Here is a 23,588-nt window from a genome sequence, read left to right on the forward strand (position 1 = left end):
TGTATTTTACACAGCCTTTATTTCAAATTGTCAGCATACAAAGTAACAGAAAGAGACTCACATTCAGACGAAGCAGTGCCAAATATAAAAAAAGACAACAGAAATGAAACAAATACATCACATAAAATAAATAAAGTAGAAATAAACACGTAAGTATGACAATATATTCACTTAAAAACTTTGAAAATACTGCATTAATTATTTGTATTTATAGCTTTTTTTGTTTTGTGAGGAAGAAATTGTTGACACACATTGTGCCATTTACTTCATAAATACAAATAATTTATAAATTGGCGAGAAGATATATAATATATTTTTAAATTATGTACTTATTAACTGTTTCATGGTGTTTTTTTGTGAATCCCTTTTTAATTTGAATTATTAATTGATTTATTAATATTTCATTTGTAAATTATTTTTTATGTCTTCTTTTTATTGCCCATTAAAATGTCAAACAATGAATTAATTTGTAATTTAGTCCATTTATTCATAGATTAATGAATCAAATGCATTAATAGCTATTTTTATTTTACATTTAGTTAATTAATTCAGGGCTTTATTACTATTCACGTGACTCTTGTGGTCCTCTATATGCTGCTGGGCGCTGGCGTTGCAATGGAGCGTATAATTGACTTTCACTTTTTTTTGTGTTGTGGTTACTACTTTAGGTAGTGAGCTAGTTAGCTAGGCATGTTAACGATTACAGCTTAGATTAAACTATATGAATACAGTCTAATCCATTCCATACCATTTGCTAAGTAAGTGATAATGTACACCCAGCCGTTCATTGTTGTGAAATCAATATTTTGACACAAAAACGGTCCGCCAGAATCCGACATCAGAACTGTGCCCATAGCAACGGCCTGTTATACATAGCAACAGTCTGTTATAAAGAAATAACAGACCGCAGAACGCCATGATTGACCAATCAGAATCGAGTATTTAACACAGCCGTGTAATAAGCTATGATTGAATCACTGTAGGGGGGATGGGTTTAGCAAATGGTCAATTATCAATGTAAAACAGTTTCTTCAGCCGGATCCATCAGCATAAAACAAAATTCAGCTCGAGCACGAATAGTTTTGATAATAATGGAGTTGCCTCAGGCATGATATGAAACTATCAACTGTCTTGTCAATGAGGCCACCTATTACCCCCCCCCCCAAAACAGCCACCAATTAGCCGTCTGATGAGCAACAAAACAAGTTTCCAAAGTTTCTGCATCGCATTATTACTCACTAATTTCTTTTCAAAGTGTGACAATCCCCAAGTCTCATCACAATGAGGGAAAGAAAGCTCATTAATGGACCAGAGTGGTGGAGGCTCACATGAAATAACTTGCAGGGAAATGTATTCTGTAAATCCCAGAATATTAAAGTTTGCATAATCTTTTAACACATTAGCTGTCGGATTTGACACCAGCACACATGCTGGGGTGATAGCAGCCTGGTTGTGTGTACAGGCTCACACATGGAAGACATCTCTGCCGGTGTCGGTTTGCTTAAATATTATAGTGTGGTAGAGGCTCGAAGACTTGGTCCTGTTTCTGCTCAATTGTTTGCAATTTGACATCAGTGGTTAATCAAAAATGGATTTTAAAGTGTAAGCATACACAGTATTCACATATCATCCTATTCAACCAATCATTCATCTTCATCTTCCCAGGCATTTTCCTGTAGTACCAGATATAAGATACAGAGTGGTGCAGGGGTGATGTATGTTTGTAGGCCAACCAGGAGGTTAGCATCGCCCTGGTTCCTTCGACAAAAAGCCAAATGGGATTTTTCCATTGTTTTGGATTATTGCAGAAAATAAGACCTGTGGCAAACAAACGTTTATGATACTTACACGTTTTGTTCAGCAAGATAATCTCCACAAATGAACACCACTTTTATGATTTTTGAAATGTGAATGCAATCGCCAGAAGTCGGCGTGATGACGTTCAGTAGTCTCATTTAGCCACTTGTTAGCAACCGCCTTTTTAAGACGCATGAAGGCTTCAAAATTCACGAGTGTGATATTTATTGATGTATTTTATGTCGTGGAACAAAACGTTAAAATCTCTTAAAGCTTGTGTTAACCACAGACCTTATTTCAGGCATCTAACTGTGCTTCAGGAATGAGTCCTAAACAATGGAAATGAGTTAGCATTTTAGCACTTCCGGTTCCCTCATCTTGAAGTCAATTGTTTTTTTGAATAGGTTTTTAGTTAGATTCCCAAAATAAGGTCTGTGGTAAATAGAAGCTTAAGAGATTTTGACGTTTTGTTTTACGATATAAAATATGTCAGTAAATATGCCACTAGTGAATTTTGACGCTTTTATATGTCTTTAAAAAGGCAAAATGGAAAAATCCCATTGGTGTTTTGTCGCTGGAACCGGGGCGATGCTAACTTCCTGATTGGACAACAAAAAATACGTCATCCCTGCATCACTCTATAGGGGCCTGACTTACTTATGGAGCACTCTCATTGGGTTAGAATCACGTCCAAATCTTAATCTTCATACTCTATAATTACAATCACATTACCAAATTGCACCTGATTGATTTGATCAGTCGAACCTGGAGGCCTACATGTTGCTAATGATTTTTTTTTTTTTAAATAAAAAAATGGGTCCAAAAAATCCTTTCAGGCATCTTTTCAATCAAGTCCCCGTCTGCCAAATGAGAGCCCCCCTCTCAAAGACCCTGCAGCGAGCATTGTGGCGCTTTGTGATGAGTTTGGCACTGCGTCTGAAAAGAAGAGCTGAATCTATAACCTGAGCAGAGGACAGAGACAGTTGACGGAGCGAAATCCTTCACATTGCTGTAATGGGTATAATTACACAAAGAAAAGGGCTGTTAGGTTAAATTACCCGTGATATTCACCATGGGTAATGACAGAAATTCAGAAGGTTAAATGACACCAGAAGCTGAATGACTTTTGACATTAAGGTACTTTTTTGAAAAGGGAATTATAACAGAGCCTTTATGGGCAAATCCAATCCCCCTCCATGCTGGACTGTGGAGATTGGTTTGAAAGGACTTTAAAAAGGTCTTTTTTTTGAGAGAGAGCACCTGTGTCTTTAGAAGCCATTGTGAGACAATGATTCAGTCTAAAAAGCGCTGGCCGAATAGATTGTTGCCAACAGTGGGAGCTATTTGAAGCTCACTTTAAGTTGCAGTGATGTCTGGAAATTGTCCTGCTGAGTGGTGCACCTACTCAGTACAAGTAACCACGGCAGGAAAGGAATCGCTGAATAGATTCAAGCAATTAGTAGTTTCCGGCGAGGCTTTGCAGCTACTTTTCAAATAGGTTTGTATATGAAATTCTTCAGCTTTTCCTTCAGTGAGAACTATACTCTCTCTGGTCGAAGCGCCGACCTTCTCAGACAGCAAACAGCCCAATTAGTGGACGAGAAGGTGAAGGGGGTTGGACCCGAGCCCCGTGCAATTACCTCAAGTCACCCCGCGAGCAGCCACCCACGCAACTAACGCAATCATGTAGTGTTTGCCAATAATACTGCAAATGACCATGAAGAAAGAAGAGAGCCAGGCGCTGTATATTATCAACTTTTCTTCACAGCGGCTCCAGCTGTTGAGAGGAGTTTCACTCTCTTTATACATTTCAAATCAAGCCCTTTTCTCTTCTCTCCCTCTTGCTTTGCTGGAGTTTCACTGCCAGTCACCCATTCTCTCTCTCTCTCTCTCTTTCTCTCCGCTTCTGATTGGATTACATGAGTCGTGTGATCTGCTCTCTCGTGACTCAACAAAAAGCAGAATGTCGTATCATACAGCATAATACATGTTAAAGAGTTCATATCTAATAGATTCTCTTCTGTATTTAATTTCTGTGAGGATAAAAAGGCTAATCAGGAAACAAAATCTCTGTTTAAAAAAATATGTTGCCATACATACATTTACTCAAAGGAAGTATTAAGTTATATATATATTTCATAATGTAAAATACAAATACTGTACAGTACAAACTGTTATGAGCCAAAATACCAAAATATAAAACATGATAAGAAGTGAATAATAGGATCAGAAATATAAATTGCACAGGTCAGTAATACTGTAGGTATTATACACTGTAATAACTGTAATGATTAAAGCATGAATCCCTCTTTGCATACTGTACTCTCACTAGAGTTGTGCCGATACTAGGATTGGAAATGCGTCCGATACTGCACAAAATTGGGGATCAGGTATCGGCGAGTACGCCACCGATCCGATGCCATCATTTATTAACTTGTTGTTTAGCTTAATATCAAACCGGTTTGAAAATGTTTACACCGGCCCAACTCCAGTCCATCATACAAAGATTAGAAGAACAGCCATTTAAGGAGAAGGAGAAGAAGAAGAAGAGCCCTCAGAAGGTGTCTTCTTCTCCTCCTCCATACCAAGGGGTGAGTTTAACCACGCAGGGTCTCGGATTACTGACGGGTTGCTCAGCTTCAAGCTCCAGATCAGATGACTCCAGTGAGCTCAGAGACCCTGTGGGAGACCCAGACCCCTCATATGCGTAGATTCTGAGGCAGTCGAATGGGGGAACGTAAGGATCCCGATCGGCCTCCTCCAGCCTGTCCAGAATGAACTGCCTGAAGACGTCGTCGTCCGGCCCGATGATGTGGGATTCTCTGAGGGACATCCGTATGCTGGCCCTGACGTCCTCCCTCCTCAGCCTCCTCTCCCTCCTCCTCGGGTGGTGACGCAACGGGACGACGGGCTGGCAGAAGTCCAGGCCTGCCCCTCCCCCCCTTGGTTCTCCGTAATACAGCACCTTCTGCGACACCGTCTCCGGCAGTTCCAGCTCTTTCACCTCCACCTCCAATCCCTCCTGCTGCTTCCGCCGGTGCCTCCTCACCATCAGCATTAGAATTGACAGCACTGCAGACACAACGCAGCAGGAGATCATTACCGTTAAACACCAGGGCATGAGCTCAGAGAGAAAAAAAGCGTCTAGGGTGCCTGATGGAGCAGAGAATGCACTTGCGCACCGAAAAATAATGGCAGCCAGATTTGTTTCTGTAATTTATTGTGGATGCAAAAAAATAAAAAATGAACGCAAATTAGGCAATAACTTTTTTAATTTCAGCTCTTCTTTATTCGCTCCATGTGGCACAGAATGCTAAAAGAGTGTTTATTTCATCCCGCCGTGTTTTCGCCGGGCATTGTGCTCATACGACAGAATGTTAGCATAGCAGGTACTGTCATTAATCTTTCATGTGATGGGCACAGGGAGGACACAAAGCAGCCGAGGTCATAATAAAGCTCTTCACTATGCAAACCCATCAATGTCCCAGGATGGCATTGCTACTGATGTATTGCAACCAGTATGCTCATTACCTGACATCATTGCTCTGCAAGCGTTGAGCATTTTAAAAGTGTGTGTGTTAAAGGCACGCTGGTGAGTTTTAAAAAAAGGGATTCAAATGAAAGTGCAAATTTGTTAATGAAAAATCCTGCTGTTTAACACACGTTTATATACTTGCCAAAACGTTGTGAGGTGGAGCTGCTCTAGCTCAACAGATCCGCTGAAACAGAGTGACTTTTTTTACAACAACATATCAGTGGGATTGTTATCTATCTATCTATCTATCTATCTATCTATCTATCTATCTATCTATCTATCTATCTATCTATCTATCTATCTATCTATCTATCTATCTATATATCTATCTATATATCTATCTATCTATCTATCAAAGGACTATACTGACTTTTTGGGAGTTTGATCCTTGGTTACCTTAATATAAGTGAAGTAATCATAGATGTCTGGCATTATTTCAAGTTTTCAATGTTTTCTGTCTGCTGAAAATCTCAGTCTACATCATTAGTGAAACCCTTTGTGAAGCCACATTGCAAAAACGATCCGTTCTCTAGTACTCTTCACTCTTCTTGTGTAAACAAAATAAACTACATTTGCAACACGCCTCTCTGAAAGAGTCGTCTTCTTTGACGTCTGTCTTGTCAATCTCACTGAGGTCTTAAAAATTGGCAGAAGAAGATCTTTGGTAATCCTGCAGTAGCCTTTCTATCGGCTGTGTGAAGATGCCGAACTCCAGAAGGCAGCACCTCTGGATGGTTTTCTGTAATTCTTTTCCCTGGAGTAATTTTATGGGCTTGTGCTGTATATAATCATCAGCCTGTTGTGTTTCTCTCACATTTGAATTGCTCCCGACGTTACAGAGGTCTTACAGTACAGTAAGTGTCTGGAGGATGGAGGTCTAGCTATGCAAAATTACACAAAGAGAGATCTTTTGAAAGTACATTATTACTGATACATTTTAAGTCTATTTCAACACTCAAGGTTTAGATATGTTAAAGGAAATGTTTTTGTTTTTTTACCAACTGATTGGAAGTTCTAAAAATCCTCATCCAAAGAACTTTTTAGTCTAATATTCATACGATTTTGTCGACTAATCGATTAGTTGATTTAACAGATCTGTAAAACTGAGTTTCTCCACAAAGAATCACACAAAAGCACCACTTTAAATCTTGTGTTTACCAGAGATGTGCTCATAAGTTTATGGAAATAAGTCATTCAGCATGAAAAAAGCATAAAGAATCTTAGTCCACTAAGACCAAAACAACCGATAAGTCGACTAATCAACTAAGACCTAGTTAAAGCAAAACTATAAAGCGCTATATTTCTTTTTACACAATGTAAAAATACAATTACAATATTATTTATTGATGTATCCTGTTCATTTTTTATTTGACTTTTACGACATTTTGTCGGTTTTGGGGCTCCATACTTAGACATCTTTCATTTAAATGAACTGATCTTCCAGCCGCAAATTTGTTATTTTCTTATGTTTATGCTTCTTATGTTTTGTGGCGGTTGTGACTCAGGGGATAGAGCGGGTCGTCCATTAACCACAAGTCGGCAGTTTGATCCCCGGCTCCTACTCTCTGCATGTCGAAATGTCCTTGAGCAAAACACTGAACCCCAAGTTGCAGCACTGCTTCTAAACTCTCAAGGTCAAATTTCATGTACGTATGTGGTGATTGAAATAAAGTTTAAGACCGACAGAAATAATTTTGATGCCAGATGGCTAAGACTTGCAAGAGACCAAGCTCCAAAAAAGCCAGTGTATTCCTTTATATACATCCTTATTATATCATAGTTTGATATTCTGGACTTGGATGTGACATTACCTGTGTGGTTGTCTTACCTGTGAGTGTGACAAGGCAGACCAGCAGCCCTAACAAGGTTTGCAGGCTGACCCCCATAGACAGGGCGAGGGCCTCCACCCCCCCTGTGGGACAGTCGCCGGCAGGCTGGCAGCTGCAGACACTGATGGTCAACGTGCTGGTACTGGAGAGAGCCGGAGAGCCGCTGTCCGTCACCACAACAGGCAAGAGGAACTGGGTTCGATCCTTGCGTGTGAACGTACTCCTGCGCGCCACGATGCCGGCTGTATTGTCTAAAAACGAAAGAGAAGAGAGGTGCACTTTTTAAATTTCTTAAAAAAAAACACGAGTACCGCTTCCACTGTGAGTGCTGGTATTTTGGAATTCAACTGACACACGTAACGTGATTTAAAATACAATCCGAGCTCTCAGAAAGGCCCGAGCACCTTGTCAAATCTAACTTTTCAGTGTGCACAAAAGTAAATGTGGGAAATCTGTTTCAGGTTCACCCGTTAGACCTCATCAAGGCACCTAACAATAACTTTTGGGAGTCAAATATGCCTTGTGGCACTTGGAAATATGTTTTATTAAATGTGTGATTCATTATTAATTTCCTGGTTGCTGACTGGACGGCTGTGCTCGCGTGGCCGACCACCCGTACGCTGCACCTGCATACATTTCACTCCAACTTATTCAACACATTCAAACAGCTCTCTGCTGCACACTTTAACAGCACTGTTTGTTCGATTTATGCTGCCCACTTTCATTATAAACTTTGACGAAGGGTTGACCGCCCACTGACTACAAGGCAAACACTTTTCAATTTACTTACTTGAGAGGCTGTCAGCCACAAAAACGACAGCCGACTGAAGGATTTCATCCCAAAATGTGCCAAAAACACTTACGGGTCCACAGTGTTCATTTCAATTCAAATTCATGTAATCATAAAAATGTGCCTTCATTCTGCCTGTTACACCACCGCTCATACAGGTTGTGGTTTAGCCGCAGCTCACCATCATTCTCCCAGCCATCAAATGGGACTTTAAGTGTGGCTTCATCTGGTTTCACGTATTTACTTTGGTCCCACAGCTTGAAGCCCCAAAACAGTAAATGTCAGTAATTTGCAGGATGAAATTTCCTGGTGCAGGACGTATAATAAATCTAATTTAGTTCATGCTGAGCGTCTCACTGCAACAATACTGTTAGCTTAGCACAAAGACTAGAAACAGCTTATCCTCACCTTACCAGCTGCAACATTAATGATGCATGCATACATACATCAATACTTGTAATACAATAATATTCTGATGGCCCATTCTGCATAACGAACACTTTTATTTTTGGTACTTTATTTTAATGCTAATACTTTTAGACTTTTATTTATAGTGGTTTATAGCGGCGTTTCTGATGTATCGCTTTTACGAGAATGGGATGGATGCATAGACTGTATATAAGAAGTGGACGTAGTAACAGTGTCACTCATTGGTTAGTAGACTGCCGTTTTGAAGCCTTAAGTTCGGCATTTTGGTTCGCCGTCTTGGTTTTTTGGCAACCACAAGTGACACGAGAGGGTGGAGCTAAGAACAACTAATCAAGACATTTTTAGGCAACCAAAAAGTTAGTTAACTTTCATGAATTGAAAACACACTGTGAAGGGGTTAAAGTTGTAAGACAAAAACACGGACAACTCCCAGACCAGACAACGCCGTGGTAGCGACCTGAGACCATAAACTCATATTTACAATGTTTACTGAGGTAATAAATCAAGTGAAAAGTAGGCTCATTTTCTCATAGACTTCTATACAATCAGACTTCTTTTTGCAACCAGAGGAGTCGCCCCCTGCTGACTGTTAGAAAGAATGCAAGTTTAAGGCACTTCAACATTGGCTTCACTTCTCAGACCCCAAGGTTGCCCACTGGACGGACATGAGATCACAGTGACCTTTGACCGCAAAATTCTAATCAGTTCATCCTTGAGTCCAGGTGGACGTTTGTACCAAATTTGAAAAAATTCCCTCAAGGTGTTCCTGAGATATCACATTCACGAGAATGGGATGGACAACATAACAACACGGCTGTCTCCTGCGCGGAGACATAAAAACTGAATGCGGGACTTTTACTTGCAACAGAGTATTTCTACACTGTGGTTATTGCTACTTTACTCAAGTTAAAGATCTAAACACTTCTTCCACCATTGCTAATTGAATATAGGGCTGTCCCGAATACCATTTTTTGGGCTTCGAAGCTTTGGTGAGAAATTTTCGAAGGCATTTGAAGCTTCGCAGTGCAGCGCGGCTGACATGTTCTTCTGTCTATCTGTCTGTCTCCATCTTCCCCGTTTCAGTACCCGGGCCACACACGCACCTCTACACACAACAAACAGCGATATCCGTCTTGAGAATAACTAATAATTCATGTTGAATATATGAATAATGAATAATGTTGTGTGATTATTCCTTATTTCATGGGCTATTTGGGCTATATATAAAAAAAACAAAAAACAAAGCATTCAAATACTGATTTGGAGGTCGATTTCCATAGCAACGGTCAAAGCATTTGGGTCAGCCCTACTTGAATATAACCTTGATTGTCTCTGATAGTGAAGTTTGGATTGATGTGCTTCTCAGGGACCATAGAGAAGTAGAAGTGGTGTCCCTCCACGGGGTCGTCTGGATCAGCAGCGCTGAGCAGCTGAATGAGCTGAGAGACACAAAGACACATTTCTGAGAAAATATAAGTAGATTTCAGTCTTCACATTTCCTTTCTCAGAAAGACTCATCTCATTCAGCAGCTGACAATATAATGGATGGTATACAGTGTACAAGGCAGATGGCTCTTTGTGTGTCCTTTAACGTTTAAAAATAGTACATTGATGCAACACAATATGGAGAAATTTGTACTGTGTCCACTTCATGGAAATTCTCACTACCACACTGCTATATAGTAAATCATGAACATCAGTGCATCATAATATACATACTTCTCCCGCCTGTGTTCCCTCACAGATATATGGCTGGTAATCTCTGGCGAGCCTTGGCACATTGTCGTTTATGTCCAGCACTTTGATGAACACCACCACAGAGGAGGATAAATGGTTCTGTGCTGCAGTAGAGAAGATAGACATTTGCTGGAGTCCACTGGGTGCATGTATCATAAACGCTTTGTAAAAGCTCTGTCAAAATAATACTTAAGACTGATAAATGTTGCTTCTTCTTGAAACACAACTGTGGAGTGAAAAAAATGTGCATCGATGTTTCACTGCTTTCTCTAAACCACGACAAAATGAGCATTAAAAAATTTAATTTAAAGGTTTGCATCACTCTAGACGTGTGGTTCCCAACCTTTTGAAGTACCTCTTTATCGATATCACCTGTCATGTTGAATTAATTTTAAACTGAATGTAATTTTACTTTTAAAATTGAACACTGTTAGCATAAAATAATGTTTTCATAGAGTTGAACTGTCAATGTTTAGGTGGATCTGTCAAGTTTGCATTTGTAGTATCACTCGGAGCGGCTGAAGCTGGACATTTCAAACACTTATCCATTACTTTTAGCTAACTACTCAGGCTGTTCTTATTCACTATTCGTACTTAAACTTACACTATAATTCATTTATAACTCACGTAATCTGTCAGGAGCCAGGACGTGCAAAAGTTGTGGGTTTTCCTACGAGGTTTAGGCGACAAAACTTCTTAGGTTAAGGAAGATTTTGTGCTTAGGGTTAAAATAACTCCTCTGATTACAACACAGAGGGAGAGTGACTTCACTCTGCTCAGGTAGACATTACTCCTCTATATCTTTACATAGCAAATAGTTGTTTTGCTGCTATATTAATGCTCTGGATATCGTATAGAGAGCATTTAAGTTACTACATAATCTTTCCACGTATCCATCTGACAACTGCTTTTCCCCCCTGGGGTACTTCTGGCAGGAAACCATGCTGCTCTAGACAAAGATTTGTCATCAGCACATTGCTGTGAAGATATTCTGGACAGGTTTCATGACTGAGTGAGGATAAATGTGCCATATCAACAAGATGCTATTGTACAAAAACATGAAATTGTTCTTACTTGTTTCCTTGGCTTCAACAGTAACATTGTGCCAGTTTGTAGTCTCCCGGTCCAAAGCTTTAGCAACAGTTATAGTTCCATTGTTTGGGTCTATTTTGAAAGCTTTTGTGTTATCTCTCCTTTTGTCAATCGAATATCTGGAAGAAAAATCACGGAGACACACATTTTAGCAGGCACGGTTGTTTCCTGGGCAAACAAAACATTGTGATACCACAGGGAGATTAATTAGGCAAACTGCTCAATTTTTTAATCTGTTGACAGATATCCAACAAAGAGAGCGCACACACAGGCTAGTGTGACAACACTGTGAAAACAAAGCATCTCACACAGATGGCAAAGGCACAATTTTGTGTATTTGTTCAGTTATTCAAATTGAATATTATTTCAAACCTGACCACCGACGGTTTCTATTTGTCTTCTGTGAGGAAATATCATTTAAAAACAGCGTGACAGGGAATCTTGTCAACAGAGAGAAACTTTGCTCAGTCTTTTTTAGAATTGAATAATAGACTATCTACACAATGATACAGGTGGTGCAGCTGCTGTGACAAAACACACGTCACTGTGTGTTGTTTTCTGATAGTGAGTGACAATCTTAAGACCTGCGATTTCTTTATGTATAAATAAACTTTAACAAAACCCATAAATTTATCATCCACAGACGAAACAAATAGAATTATTTATGAAGGAAATACTGCACATGTCTTTCACACTTCCATACCTTTAAATGGTAACTTCGATATTTTTCAACCTGGACCCTATTTTCCCATGTTTTTGAGATTCTGAAATTGGTCCAGTATTGATGGAGAGCGCTGCAGACGGCAGCTGCTCACAGGCTGCAATATGGTGCTATCGGGGCAAGCTGGCACCGTCCTTTACGTTCACTAAAAGTGCTTGTTTTTGCCATGACAGGCTCTGATTGTTATTATAAGTGTCTGATATTATGGAAAGAGTATCACTCAAGGAGAAGTCTCGTTCTGAAATCTGGTGAGGTGAAGTGTTGCTGGAAGACAACGGCGGAATAGAGGAATACATCCATGATGGAAATGTGAATGTTTGTTGCGTTTGAGTACAGAAAGAGTAGCTTAGTGTTGCCTAAAAGATTTCAATGTCACGGATGATTATTTAGATGATTTCCACAATGAGGATGAGGTCTTTGAATTTTATGACCGCCCGTATTTATTGGAGCCAGAGTATACGGATATTCAGATTTCCCAACCAGACTTCTTCTTGAGCGGGACTCGGACACAATAACAAACAGACTGCATCAAGAGAAAGATAAGAAAAATGTTTTATTTTTCTGTAGGGTCCTTTCTTGTAACAATCGGAGCTTGTCAGTGGCAAAAAGCAAGCACTTTTAGTGAATGTAATGTTACATTGATGCTGCTCACTTGCCCTCGCAGCTCGTTTCGTTGACGGTTAAGCTAAGTTCACGCTACACAACTTGCTGTCTTTTAATCGGGAGTCTTGAAGTTAAGTTGAAGTTAAGTTTCCAAACTATGCTTTACACGAAAACATACGAGAAATACACATTAAATGACGTCATACCAGACGCGAGACACATTGCTGATGTTGGTACAGTACGTGTTCACAAAAAAGCCTGTGTTCATCGGTTTCCACACGTCTTCTTTATTATTTATTCCTCTAGGTGCAACAACAACTTTGCTCCGTGTTGCAAATGCAACACAAACAGTAAGATCCTGTTGTTACAGGCAACCCCTCCTCCCCCAGGTTTCCCTTCAACCCGTGTCTCGCGCTCTCATTGGCTGTAGTTCGTGACCGGAGTCCCCGACAGGTCCAGATATTTAGCATGCTAGATATCTGGAACGTGTCTGCAAGGCATCGGCGAGCGTTGGTGTGCGAGCGGCGAGCCAACGCTGATTTTCCTTTGATCTGAAGCTTTTGTCGGGGAGCTCCAAAAACTGTCAGGGAGCGGAAAATCAGGGCTAAAGTCGTGTAGCGTGAACTAGGCATTACAGCGTTATCTCTCAATACTGGACCAATTTCAAAAATATTGGTGTCCCCATTAGTCACCTAGACACAAAAACATGGGAAAATAGAGTCCAGGTTGAAAAACAAAGTTACCCGTTAACACTCATTAATACGAGTGATTATGACACCATGAGTGAAAACACACTGAGTAATGAATCATTTCTGTGAGCCACTTTTCTGATAACAACACGAAAAAATAAGCCAATTTGACCAAAGCAAACTTAATCATATTTAGTAGAACTGTGGAAACCCCTAAAATGTCAGCCTGAATTTATTAATCAATGAGACAGTGTCTCCAAAGGGACAGTAATAGACGCTCGGCTGAGGATGATATGCAGCACCTGCCACTCCTAAAGCTCTGCTGAGATGGACTACGGGCACCAGTACTGCTGATGTCTCCTCTGCAACGTGCCCCACTTGCAAATGACTGCAAATCTCAATTCCATATGCCACCTCGTATGGTGCTTTATTACATTCCCACGTCCTAGCCACGTCGCTTTGTGATAATACCACGGCAATAGATAGAAAAGCCTGTGAGGTATAAAAAAATAAAAAATAATTTGTCATGATTTATTCAGCAGGGCTCATTTCCTACTGAAGTAATAAGAGATAAATATGAGCATGTACAGGGTATCCAGAGATCAAGGGTAAAAACGGATGCACCGAGCCAGTAACACTATTTGAAATGGAATGATTTTTCACCCTGTGGAGGAAGCTGTCTGAGGGCGTTCCGCCCCCAACCAGCTACCTCGTCATTATCATACTTGCAGTTGGGTGGCAGGTGCCATTCTTCCCGGTTTAGACGGTTCACATTACTGTACCTGATGGGATTGTTGACTGTGTCAGTGTCTCTGGCACTCACGCTGCCAACCACGGTTCCCACCGCTGCATTTTCAGGGACTTTCCACTCGTAGAGCGCCGCGAGGAAGACAGGCGGCTCGTCCACATCCTCCACGACAATCTTCAGCGTCGTCCTGTCCCTGAACTCTTCCAGAGGCAGGAAACGAGTGTCCACGTGGTCGTTGACTGCCTCTGCGGCCATGACAAAACGTCTTTTAGTCTCATAGTCCAACGGCTGTTGAAGAGAAGAAATACCTCTTAACAACTCATATTAATACAGTGGCTGTTATAAGCAAGAAAACACCTGGTTAATTATCATTAAGCGAGCTTATAGAGTAACAGCTTTCCAAATATGCTTTACCAACTTGTACTTAAGACAGATGATTATTCCCGTGGGAGCCGGACACGACTAGGTGTTGAAATTGTTTAGTCAATGTCAATAAGCTACCAGCTGTGAACACGCACTTAAATAATGCTGCGTTTTTGATTAATATTATGATGCCAGTAATAACATAACAGCATGCAAACCATTATTGCATTTCCAAAATGATTCAGAGACAGAGTCAATAATGTGTTTTTTATTTCATTACCACGGCATCTAAATTGAATTCTCCTGTGTTGTAGAGGAGAAGCAGACTGTATGTGGGAAAAACTTATGAAGCACAAGTCTGAGAAGAAACAAGAGTTATCTTAACTAATAGAAACATATTTAGGACTTTTAGGTGATGCAATGTAACTAAGTAGCATTTCTGAATCTTACAAATAGTCCCTTTAAGTACTTGTACTTAGCAATTCCATTTTATATGTTCTACATCTATTCTATCAGAATCAAAATCAATAAACTGTATTTTGTAGGCAAATAGTGTACTTTTTACTGCACTGCATTTATTTGACAGCTTTAGCTACTTTGCAGATTCGGATTTATAATAAAAAATATAAATCCACTAATAAATTATGATGTATTATTATAGGTTACGCTACCCAGCAGTATATAAAGTAATTAAATTAGCCCCACATTTACCAGATTTACACTGATCCATAAGCATATTTCCCAAAATGTCCAAGCTTTCTTTAAGTTTGTTATACAACAACACCGTGAGGAAAAGAAAAAATTATACTTTAGCTGTCATTCCTAAAGATAACCTGTGCTATTTTACCAGTTTACCAGTAAGTAGACAAATGTGGCTGCTTTTTTAACCCTAAATTAGGGACACTGAAAGTGTGAGTTTACTGGACAGTTCACAGTTTCCCACGAGGCATATAAGACCTGTCACCCTACAAAAATAACTACAGTGATCACTCTCCTAAGGCGTCAATTGGATAAAAACTGGCTAATTTTAGTGCTGACATTCTCATGTTGTAGCCGCGCATACAGTAGTTAATTGAGCATATGGGCTCAGACTATGGTGCTATACGTTCGTGACCTGGAAGGGACTCAATATTGCTGCCAGGTGTGTGACTGTGTGTGGTTGTGGGTCCCTGTGCCAGCCTGTTACACTGTTACGTCTGGTAGGCTTTGATGCTGCTGCTGCTGTTGTGTCTGCCAGCTGTCTGTGTGAGCGCATAGAGCCAGGATGTGTTGCCGTGCCCTCTATCAGGTGTAATGATTTTTTAAATTTTGTTCGCGTTGGTGTCTGTAGTGTTAATTAAAACCTAAACGCCGGAGATTAAAAAGGAGATTTTGTAGAAATAATGTTTCAGAAACGAACGGCCTCTGTGCCCACCCACCCTATTATTTTGGGCTCCACTGCTGCCCTTCAAACATCAGATTAAAATAAAAATAATCATCTATTAGACAAAGAGGGGTAACACTTTATAATAACCATCATTCATAAATGGTAAGTTGATTAAACTCAATTAATAGTTATTTTACTGTCAACAGACAATGATAATGAATGATGTTTACTAATTATTAGTAATGCTTTAATTTAGTTATTTTAACATTAGATTGTGTAAAATTAAATAATTAGTTTATAAATTCTGTATTGTATCATAGCTGATAGGAGATGAATTACATTCTGATTACATTAGTAAAGTATTTATTGACAGTTTATTGTTGTTACACATTCTAACATTTAATATACTATTCAGTATGTGTTAATGATTATGAATGATTTGTAAACCTTTAAGAAATTGTTTGTAAAACATCTATAAACATTGCATAGATAGATGGACCAGAAACTAATTATTAACCATTGACAAAGTATATATATATGTATATATATATAAGTATATAACTATCTATCTAAATATTGTTTATAGATGTTTTACAAAGTATTTAATAACCATTTAACAAGGTATTATAATCATCAGTTGCAACTTTATAATAGTCATCCAAATAATATTTATAGATGGTTTACAAACCGTATGATTGTCCATAATTAGTCGTGATTAATCACAAATTAATTAATTTTTTATCTGTTCAAAATGTACCTTAAAGGGAGATTTGTTTTACAAACAATTTCTTAAAGGTTTAAAAATAATTTCGTAATCATTAACATATACTTAATATAGTACGTAAAATGTTGTAATGTGTGCAACAATAAAGTGATAAAATAACATAAATTACAGCATTATTAATAATTTGTAAACATTATTAATTATAATTTCATGGTAACAGTAAAATAACTATTAACTAATCAATTTACCATTTATAAATTATGGTTATTACGAAGTGTTACCCAAACAGATGATGAGTATGTGTTCACCTTGTCTAGCAGTATCACTCCCTCCTGCGTCACTGGGTCTGTTTCGATGATAAAAGTGGAGCTCCCCTCCAGATCATCCTCCAGACTGTAGGTCATCCTGGCGTTGATGCCAGCGTCTCCATCCCGCGCCATAATCCGCCCCACTGTGGTGCCCACGGCTGCATTTTCAGGGACGGCGAAGGCGTACAGGTCTGAAGAAACAAGCATGTTTTTGTAAAACTCCTTCATGTTGACACCATTAGCCGGAATAGGATATCAAAAGGAATACACAATCTGGATGATACCAAATTGGTGCTTTTGCCGCTCGTAATGGAGGGAAAAAACAACAAATAAAAAAAAGTTTCTTCAGTAAACCGTCGCCTGTAGAACTTGACAGTAAGATGTTAATAGCTAGTCAAGAGAGTCTGCTAGTGTGTAAAGTGATAAGGAGGGAGAACATTGTGGTGGAGGGTCAATTTGTGTGAGTCACAGATAAATTGTGGCAACTGCACATAATCCCGGCCTCACTCTAATAAGAAGATCAGAAAATGTGATTGTGTCTTTGAGTGACTCTATTTGGATGGCTGCCACCACAACTGGGAGGAACTCAACAGCAACAAGCTGCTCCAGAAAAAAAAATAATAATTACCAATTATGTTACAAAGCAGAGGGCACAGTTCAACGTGAAGTGTGGCCGTACAATATTTATAAGGCCTTTTGACTCTACATGGAATCCTTGGGTTACAGTAGCACCGGCAATGAATGTGAATATGTGACATTAATAGTTAAAGGTATCATCCTTGCTGTCTCATTTCTACAGAATTGATTTCTTCCCAGGGCATTCATTTAGTGAGGTTTATCACTGAGAAGGCTAGGTTTGTTTCTAAAGGTCATGACAAATGTCCTTTTATGTGTGAATGATTAAATTCATCCAGTGGGCGACACACGGAAACGTGCACGCGCAGATGAGCATCCACGTCTCCTTTCTCCCGTCTCCACCCTCTCTTTCTCTCCCTCTCATTCTTCGATTGTCTCCTTTTAATTTTGGCTGCCAGCTGAATAACAAAATGTGTACAGCCGAACGCGGCGCCGGCAGCGCAAACCACCCACCCGAACCGAAGAAGTGTGATCAAATAAATGCCTCTTAGCTATAATATTAAACATGTCCTCGCAGTCTGCAACGCTTTGTGCTCTCTCATTGATTCCTAGTGTGCGGATGGCCTGGTGTTTGCATCACTATGTGACTCATATAAGTGACTCACGGTGCTGGAAAGTGGGCCCATTGTCGTTGACATCCGTCAGGCTGACGGTGACGGTGGTGGAGGAGGAGTAACCGCCGCTGAGGCCCAGCATATCCTTCACCTGCACCACTACAAGGTACTGCTCTCTGGCCTCGCGGTCCATGTTTGGCCAAGATGTTACAATGATCCCTGCAGGGGGAGGAGACGGACAGAGATGAGGTATACAAGACGGCATCTGTGGGCGGCTTTCTATGTTCTTTTTTACAAAATCTAAGTAAACTTTGCCTCTGGTTGTCTTTGAGGGCGCTTGCAGCAAAATTGCACCACAATAAAGTTAAAGTCTGTAAGCTTTATTAATACATAGAAATATCAAGAGGGCTTTAAAATGTCTAATGCTTCCTCTGGATGGCCAAAGAGGAGGCTGTGGGCGATAGTAAACAGATCAACAATTTGAATCAAGAGAATTAGATTGACCTTGCAAATTAAATTAACATTTTTGCCCCAGAAGTCATCATTTCAACTACTTATTCATCTAATCTTGCAATATCTAGTCTAGTGAACACACCTGACTTAGCCACCTGGTCAATTTTTTCTTTTTTTAAAGAGGACCTATTATATTTTTGTGCTTTTTCCCTTTCCTTGCATGTGTCATGTAGTTCTTTGTGCATGTAAAAGGAATGTTACAAAGCCAGAAGTCCAGTCCAAAGGCAGTTACTCTCACCCAGAGAAACATTTCTCCTGAACTGCCTGAAACACCTCGCTTGAAGTCCCGCCTTTCCTTCTGTAACGTGGTGATGTCACTAAGTAATACATTTGCATAATACCTCCCTAGGGGCTGTTTTGGCACGCCCTCAAACAAAGCTAGTTAGAGCGGAGCTGGAGCAGAGTCCGAAGAGTTTGGTTCAGCTGACCAATCAGAGCAGACTGGGCTTTTTGGGAGGGGCGGGGCTTAAACAGAGCATTTCAGACAGAGGGTGAAAAGATATGCTGCAGTATGAAAACGGTTGAGCGTTTTTGAACATGTAAACATTTTCTAGCAGAAAAAAACATAAGTATGCACCTGAAAATAAGCATAATAGCTCCTCTTTAAGGATAAACATGTATTTTTCTTTCATTTTCCCCATGAAAAGACCATAACCAATTTATCCTTCTTTCCATACTTTCATGACTGTCAGTCTCAAGTCCATTTATTCCTACAGAAAAATGACCAAAAAACAAACAAACGTTACACAAGCAGGAGTGAATACTGAATTTGTTGGGGACTATTTTCAGCAGAGGGTATTTTACATTAGCAGGGCTGTGAAGTGCCCATGTTCTTTGCAATGTAGGAACACCATAGCAACACTGTGGCTCATTGATGAGTATTGAATAGATTTTGGATACAACAATGGAGCTCTGTGACACAGAGGAATAATATATCAGACCTTGGAAACTACTTGCTTGTAGGATCAATTCATCGCTGGTTTTGGTGTTTTCAGGGGATTTGTGGACAATGAGAAAAGTATAAAATATCTCCAGGCGTATCCTCACGGGTTAACTGAAGCCACAAACAAAACTACAACTTATATTGACTGCTGCCCACTCCTCAATGGAGAACTGGCTCCTTTAAAAAGTTAGATATGCCCTTTTACACATTGCATGCATTTGCATGTAAATGTTTTTTTGACGCCAATAATGCCCTCCCCCAACTCTTCACAGTTCAGGCTAAAAAATGTGTGTGGGAAGTGCTGCAACTGACCTCTGTATCACACAGATAAGAAGTGTAAATGTACATGCATTGGCATCAATTGAACCAATTTCCTGTCAGGGGTGTAAACAGTCACATTTTTTCCCTCAATGGCTTAAAAAAAAAAGTAGATAAATCTGTGAATAGTTGTTTTAAGAGATAAAGTTGCCATGGGGAATCTATACAATCTTCAAAGTGATAACTTGTCAAAAGTGACTAGGACCAGAGGGAGAGAGCCAAAGACAAAACAGATTTCTCAACAGTCTGAGACTGGAAACATTTCTGCCCTTCTGTCTGTCTTTAAGCCCACTCGTTATAAAGTTAAACATTATTTCTGCACAGATAAAATCTCTAGTGCGCCTCTCTAATAGCTCTAACTGTGGTTGTTGAGAGACTTGTGCAGCCTCTTGTGATTACGACTAAAACCTCTGTATCCTTTACCCGTCTTTGGCTCCACAGAGAAGTAGGGCTCCCCCTGCAGGATGGAGTAGATGAGCTTGGCGTTGTTTCCGAACATCGGATCATCAGCATCTGTGGCTGTCACCTGGGCCACTGTGGTCCCTGTGGGGGGGGAAGCGGATCACACAGTCAGAGTTAGCTCAGGCAGCAGTTCCAGTCGACGGGGAAATAAAGTGATTATGCCACAGTCCCGCAGGGTCTGTCTGTCTGGCTCAGGGGGGGAGCAGTGGAAATGGAAGAAGGGAGGGAGGTTGAGGTAGGGTTAGAGGAGGGATGTTGACAATGGGGAGGTGGTGGGGGAACAGCGTTGGCCTTTCACAACGCAGTAAGGCTGTGCAGGTGTGTGTGACAACCTCTCCAGCCCTATAGCGACATCTCTCTCTCTATCCACCTGCTGCTCGTTTTTTTCTCCATCGCACTCCGAATCAGTTTCACCTCTTTATCTTTCACACCTACTACCCTTTTCTCCACTGACCATATCCTCGTCTAGCTCGTTCTTTTTTCCCCACAGAAAGCTCTCTGTTTTTTTTCCTCACAGGCAGCATTTCAACCTTCCCCTCTCGCTTTCTCTTTTCCGAGTCAAATGCATTATGATTTATTACGAGTGAGATATTACGCTGCAAAGGCAGATTACATATAAATTGAAATGGTAATGTTTGTGGTATGAAAGGGCAGTGGTTATAATAACATTATTTAAGAAATTCATCCATAAAAGGCATCCAAGCTACGATTCAGAATCCAATACTTTTAGCTTCCTGAATGGGGACAGATGACAGACATTCATATAACCTTTTGTTCATTGTCTTCAGTCAAGATTTAAGTTAAGAAAATTCATTTTAAAAGTATATCCTTAGAAACAATAAAGCCAATAAGAAGTTTTTATCTGCTCAATAGAAAATGTTTAACTTTTATTCATAAACAAAACTGCATAAGCAGTTGTTTGTATGAGTAATATTTGAAATACGTAATTATCTGAAAAATATAGCTACACATTTGAATCTTGAATTATTATATACTATATACTTATTTACTTGAATAATGCATTAACAGTGCTGAATTCGAAATTCAGAGCATATCTATGATTGAGGAATTACGCTACGCTACGCTTCGACTACGCCGTGAGGCGGGACGGCGTTATCAGCGGTAACCGCCGTATGAGCACAGTGCAGAGCGGCGGTGATTAGCTAGCCAGTGGGGCATGCACATTTGGACTCACATGCACTAACATTTATCCGTGGTCGGGCCGGCTACGTAAACAAAGCACAGACAAGATAGGATTACAACGCACACAGCGGGAGTGGGACTTCATACTCTGCTCAGGTAGACATTACTCCTCTATATCTTTACATCGCAAATAGTTGTTTGCTGCTTTATTAATACTCTGAATTTGGGATTAGCACCTTTAAATGGTCTACTGGTTTCAGCTACATATTTATAGAGCGTGGTATCAATCTTCTTGTCTGACTCTTGGCAAGAAAGCAAATAAGCATATTTCCCAAAACGTCGAATTATCCCTTTAACATGCCGATGTTTAGAAGGTATAGGGTCTCAGTTTAATGTGTTAGCATGCAAACAGTTGGTACTTAGAACAAAAAAAGAATCTTGTGAGTTTTGGAGAGTATTTTTTTGTCGTAAACTTAAGTAGTACACATTTTGATTTTGACCTGATGATGGTGCTAGATGAAAAGGGGGTCACTAAATGTATTAGTCAACCTGTGGAGAAGACTAATTTCTGTACAAAATTTCATTGTAACTCATCTAATAATTGCAAGATATTTCAGTCTGAATTAAAGTTTCTGACTTAAACAGCAACATCTCATCAAATCACCATCTTCTGGGTAAACCTCACTGTGACTGTATTTATTCGGTATGATGTAGTTCCAGTAAAAACAGTTTACAGTGAGTGAAGTCTGTGGATTATAATGAGTAACAGGGGCACAGATTTTGGAAACAGATGTCGCTGTTGCAATTTTAAAAGTCACTTTGCCTTGTTGTGAGCACCACAGATGCAACTTCATTAACATTCATTGTATTATAAGTAAATGTCTTCAAATTTAGTTCTACCTGCCTGTTCTTTTTTACTGGTATAACTTTCCTGATGTCTTTCTCAAACATACCGGTTGGGCACATCTCAGGGATGCTGGACACATACGGCTCGTTCTGGAACTGCGGGACATTGTCATTGATGTCCTGCACCTTGATGATGAACTCTGACTGGGGTTCCTCTGGTTCGTTGGACCTCCTGTTGATAGCCTGGGCTTGAAGGACGTAGAAGGCCTTTTCCTCTCGGTCGAGTTTCTTCAGGGTCCGGATCTCCCCAGAATACTCATCTATCTCAAATGCATCTCCGGCGCCTTCTCCTGATAAAATGTACTTGATGGAATACTCGCCTCGGTCGTAGTCAGATTTGAGCTACAAAAAGAGGAGGGGGTATATAAAAGCTTTTTTTTTAAACATTTCTTTCAGAGGTAACCAGAAAAAATGCATTTTCAAAGGGAAGTAGCGTGTCAAGGACATGGAGGACATTCAATCTGAAGTGGTACCTGGCCAATAACGCGGGGAGTGGGATCTTCCTCGGGGACAAACAGCTGTTTCCAGATCCAGCCTCTCTTCAGGCGACGGTGCAGATGAGTGGACCCTTGGGCCAATTGTTGGGCTTCCAGACCCTGAGTACCTCTCATATCGCTCAGCACCCCGCCAGGAATCATAGAAAAGACCGTAACCATGGCCAAAACACTCGGCATGCTCATTTTTACTGTCCATCCGTGCATTTCCTCTGCACTTCCCATGGTTAGTGGACAGGAGATGGAGGTTTCACTGGCCCAGTGTTACCAATTCTTCATTCAGCAGCACATTCTTCATTCAACAGCACAGTAATTCATGATCCCGGCAGGGCTGTATCCCATCTCGTTATGATGTGGTTTGTATGCATGCTCATGTCTCTGAAATAAAAGTTAACAGTTTAATTAATGGCTGCAGTGTGAGACATTTCCAGCAGTGCACAGAGATTTCAAAATGAGGAAATTGAAATCTGTAGCACTGTAGTGTAAAATCCCCAAATCAAGTGTTTAGTTTTACAAAGCTATAAATACATAGTGGAGTATTCTGTATTTCTTTAAATCACAAAGCTCCATTTAAAGGCTGCGTAAAATTAGAGGTGGATTTTATGTATATAAAAGGCAAATCTAACTTGAAGAGTTAAAATGATGGAAATAAAAAAGATGACTGTCTTCTACATCAGTGATTACAAACCAGAAGTTGGCTACTTGTACCTCAGGGGGTATTTCTGCACTTGCTTGAGAGTATGTGTGAAGATTTTAGAGTAGTTCAACCAATTGGAAGAAATGAACATTATGATTTGATTTTTAGAACATCCACTATGAGTTAGCTGTAAAACCAAACAATACGTGCTGCGATTGAGAGTGTGTGTAAATTAGTTAGCAAATGTGCAG

General features: G+C 40.0%; 1 protein-coding gene across 3 annotated transcripts in view; it reads right to left on the reverse strand.

Moving 5' to 3' along the window:
* Positions 1-9: 9 nt before the first annotated feature.
* The window catches only part of cdh19 (cadherin 19, type 2), a 142,558-nt gene continuing 118,979 nt past the window's right edge, over positions 10-23,588 (reverse strand). For all 3 annotated transcript variants that reach the window (XM_074621635.1, XM_074621636.1, XM_074621634.1), the window contains 11 exons: positions 22,680-23,078; positions 22,254-22,548; positions 20,119-20,238; positions 17,973-18,140; positions 16,732-16,922; positions 14,005-14,258; positions 11,192-11,328; positions 10,100-10,221; positions 9,702-9,819; positions 7,161-7,412; positions 10-4,869 (listed from right to left, as the gene is read on the reverse strand). In XM_074621635.1, coding sequence (XP_074477736.1) covers positions 4,352-4,869; positions 7,161-7,412; positions 9,702-9,819; positions 10,100-10,221; positions 11,192-11,328; positions 14,005-14,258; positions 16,732-16,922; positions 17,973-18,140; positions 20,119-20,238; positions 22,254-22,548; positions 22,680-22,925 — 2,421 coding nt within the window. In that variant the 5' untranslated portion in view covers positions 22,926-23,078 and the 3' untranslated portion in view covers positions 10-4,351. The remainder of the gene's footprint in view (positions 4,870-7,160; positions 7,413-9,701; positions 9,820-10,099; positions 10,222-11,191; positions 11,329-14,004; positions 14,259-16,731; positions 16,923-17,972; positions 18,141-20,118; positions 20,239-22,253; positions 22,549-22,679; positions 23,079-23,588) is intronic.

This window comes from Sebastes fasciatus, chromosome 21 (genome assembly GCF_043250625.1).
Source record: "Sebastes fasciatus isolate fSebFas1 chromosome 21, fSebFas1.pri, whole genome shotgun sequence".
NCBI classification, from domain to species: Eukaryota; Metazoa; Chordata; class Actinopteri; order Perciformes; family Sebastidae; genus Sebastes; species Sebastes fasciatus.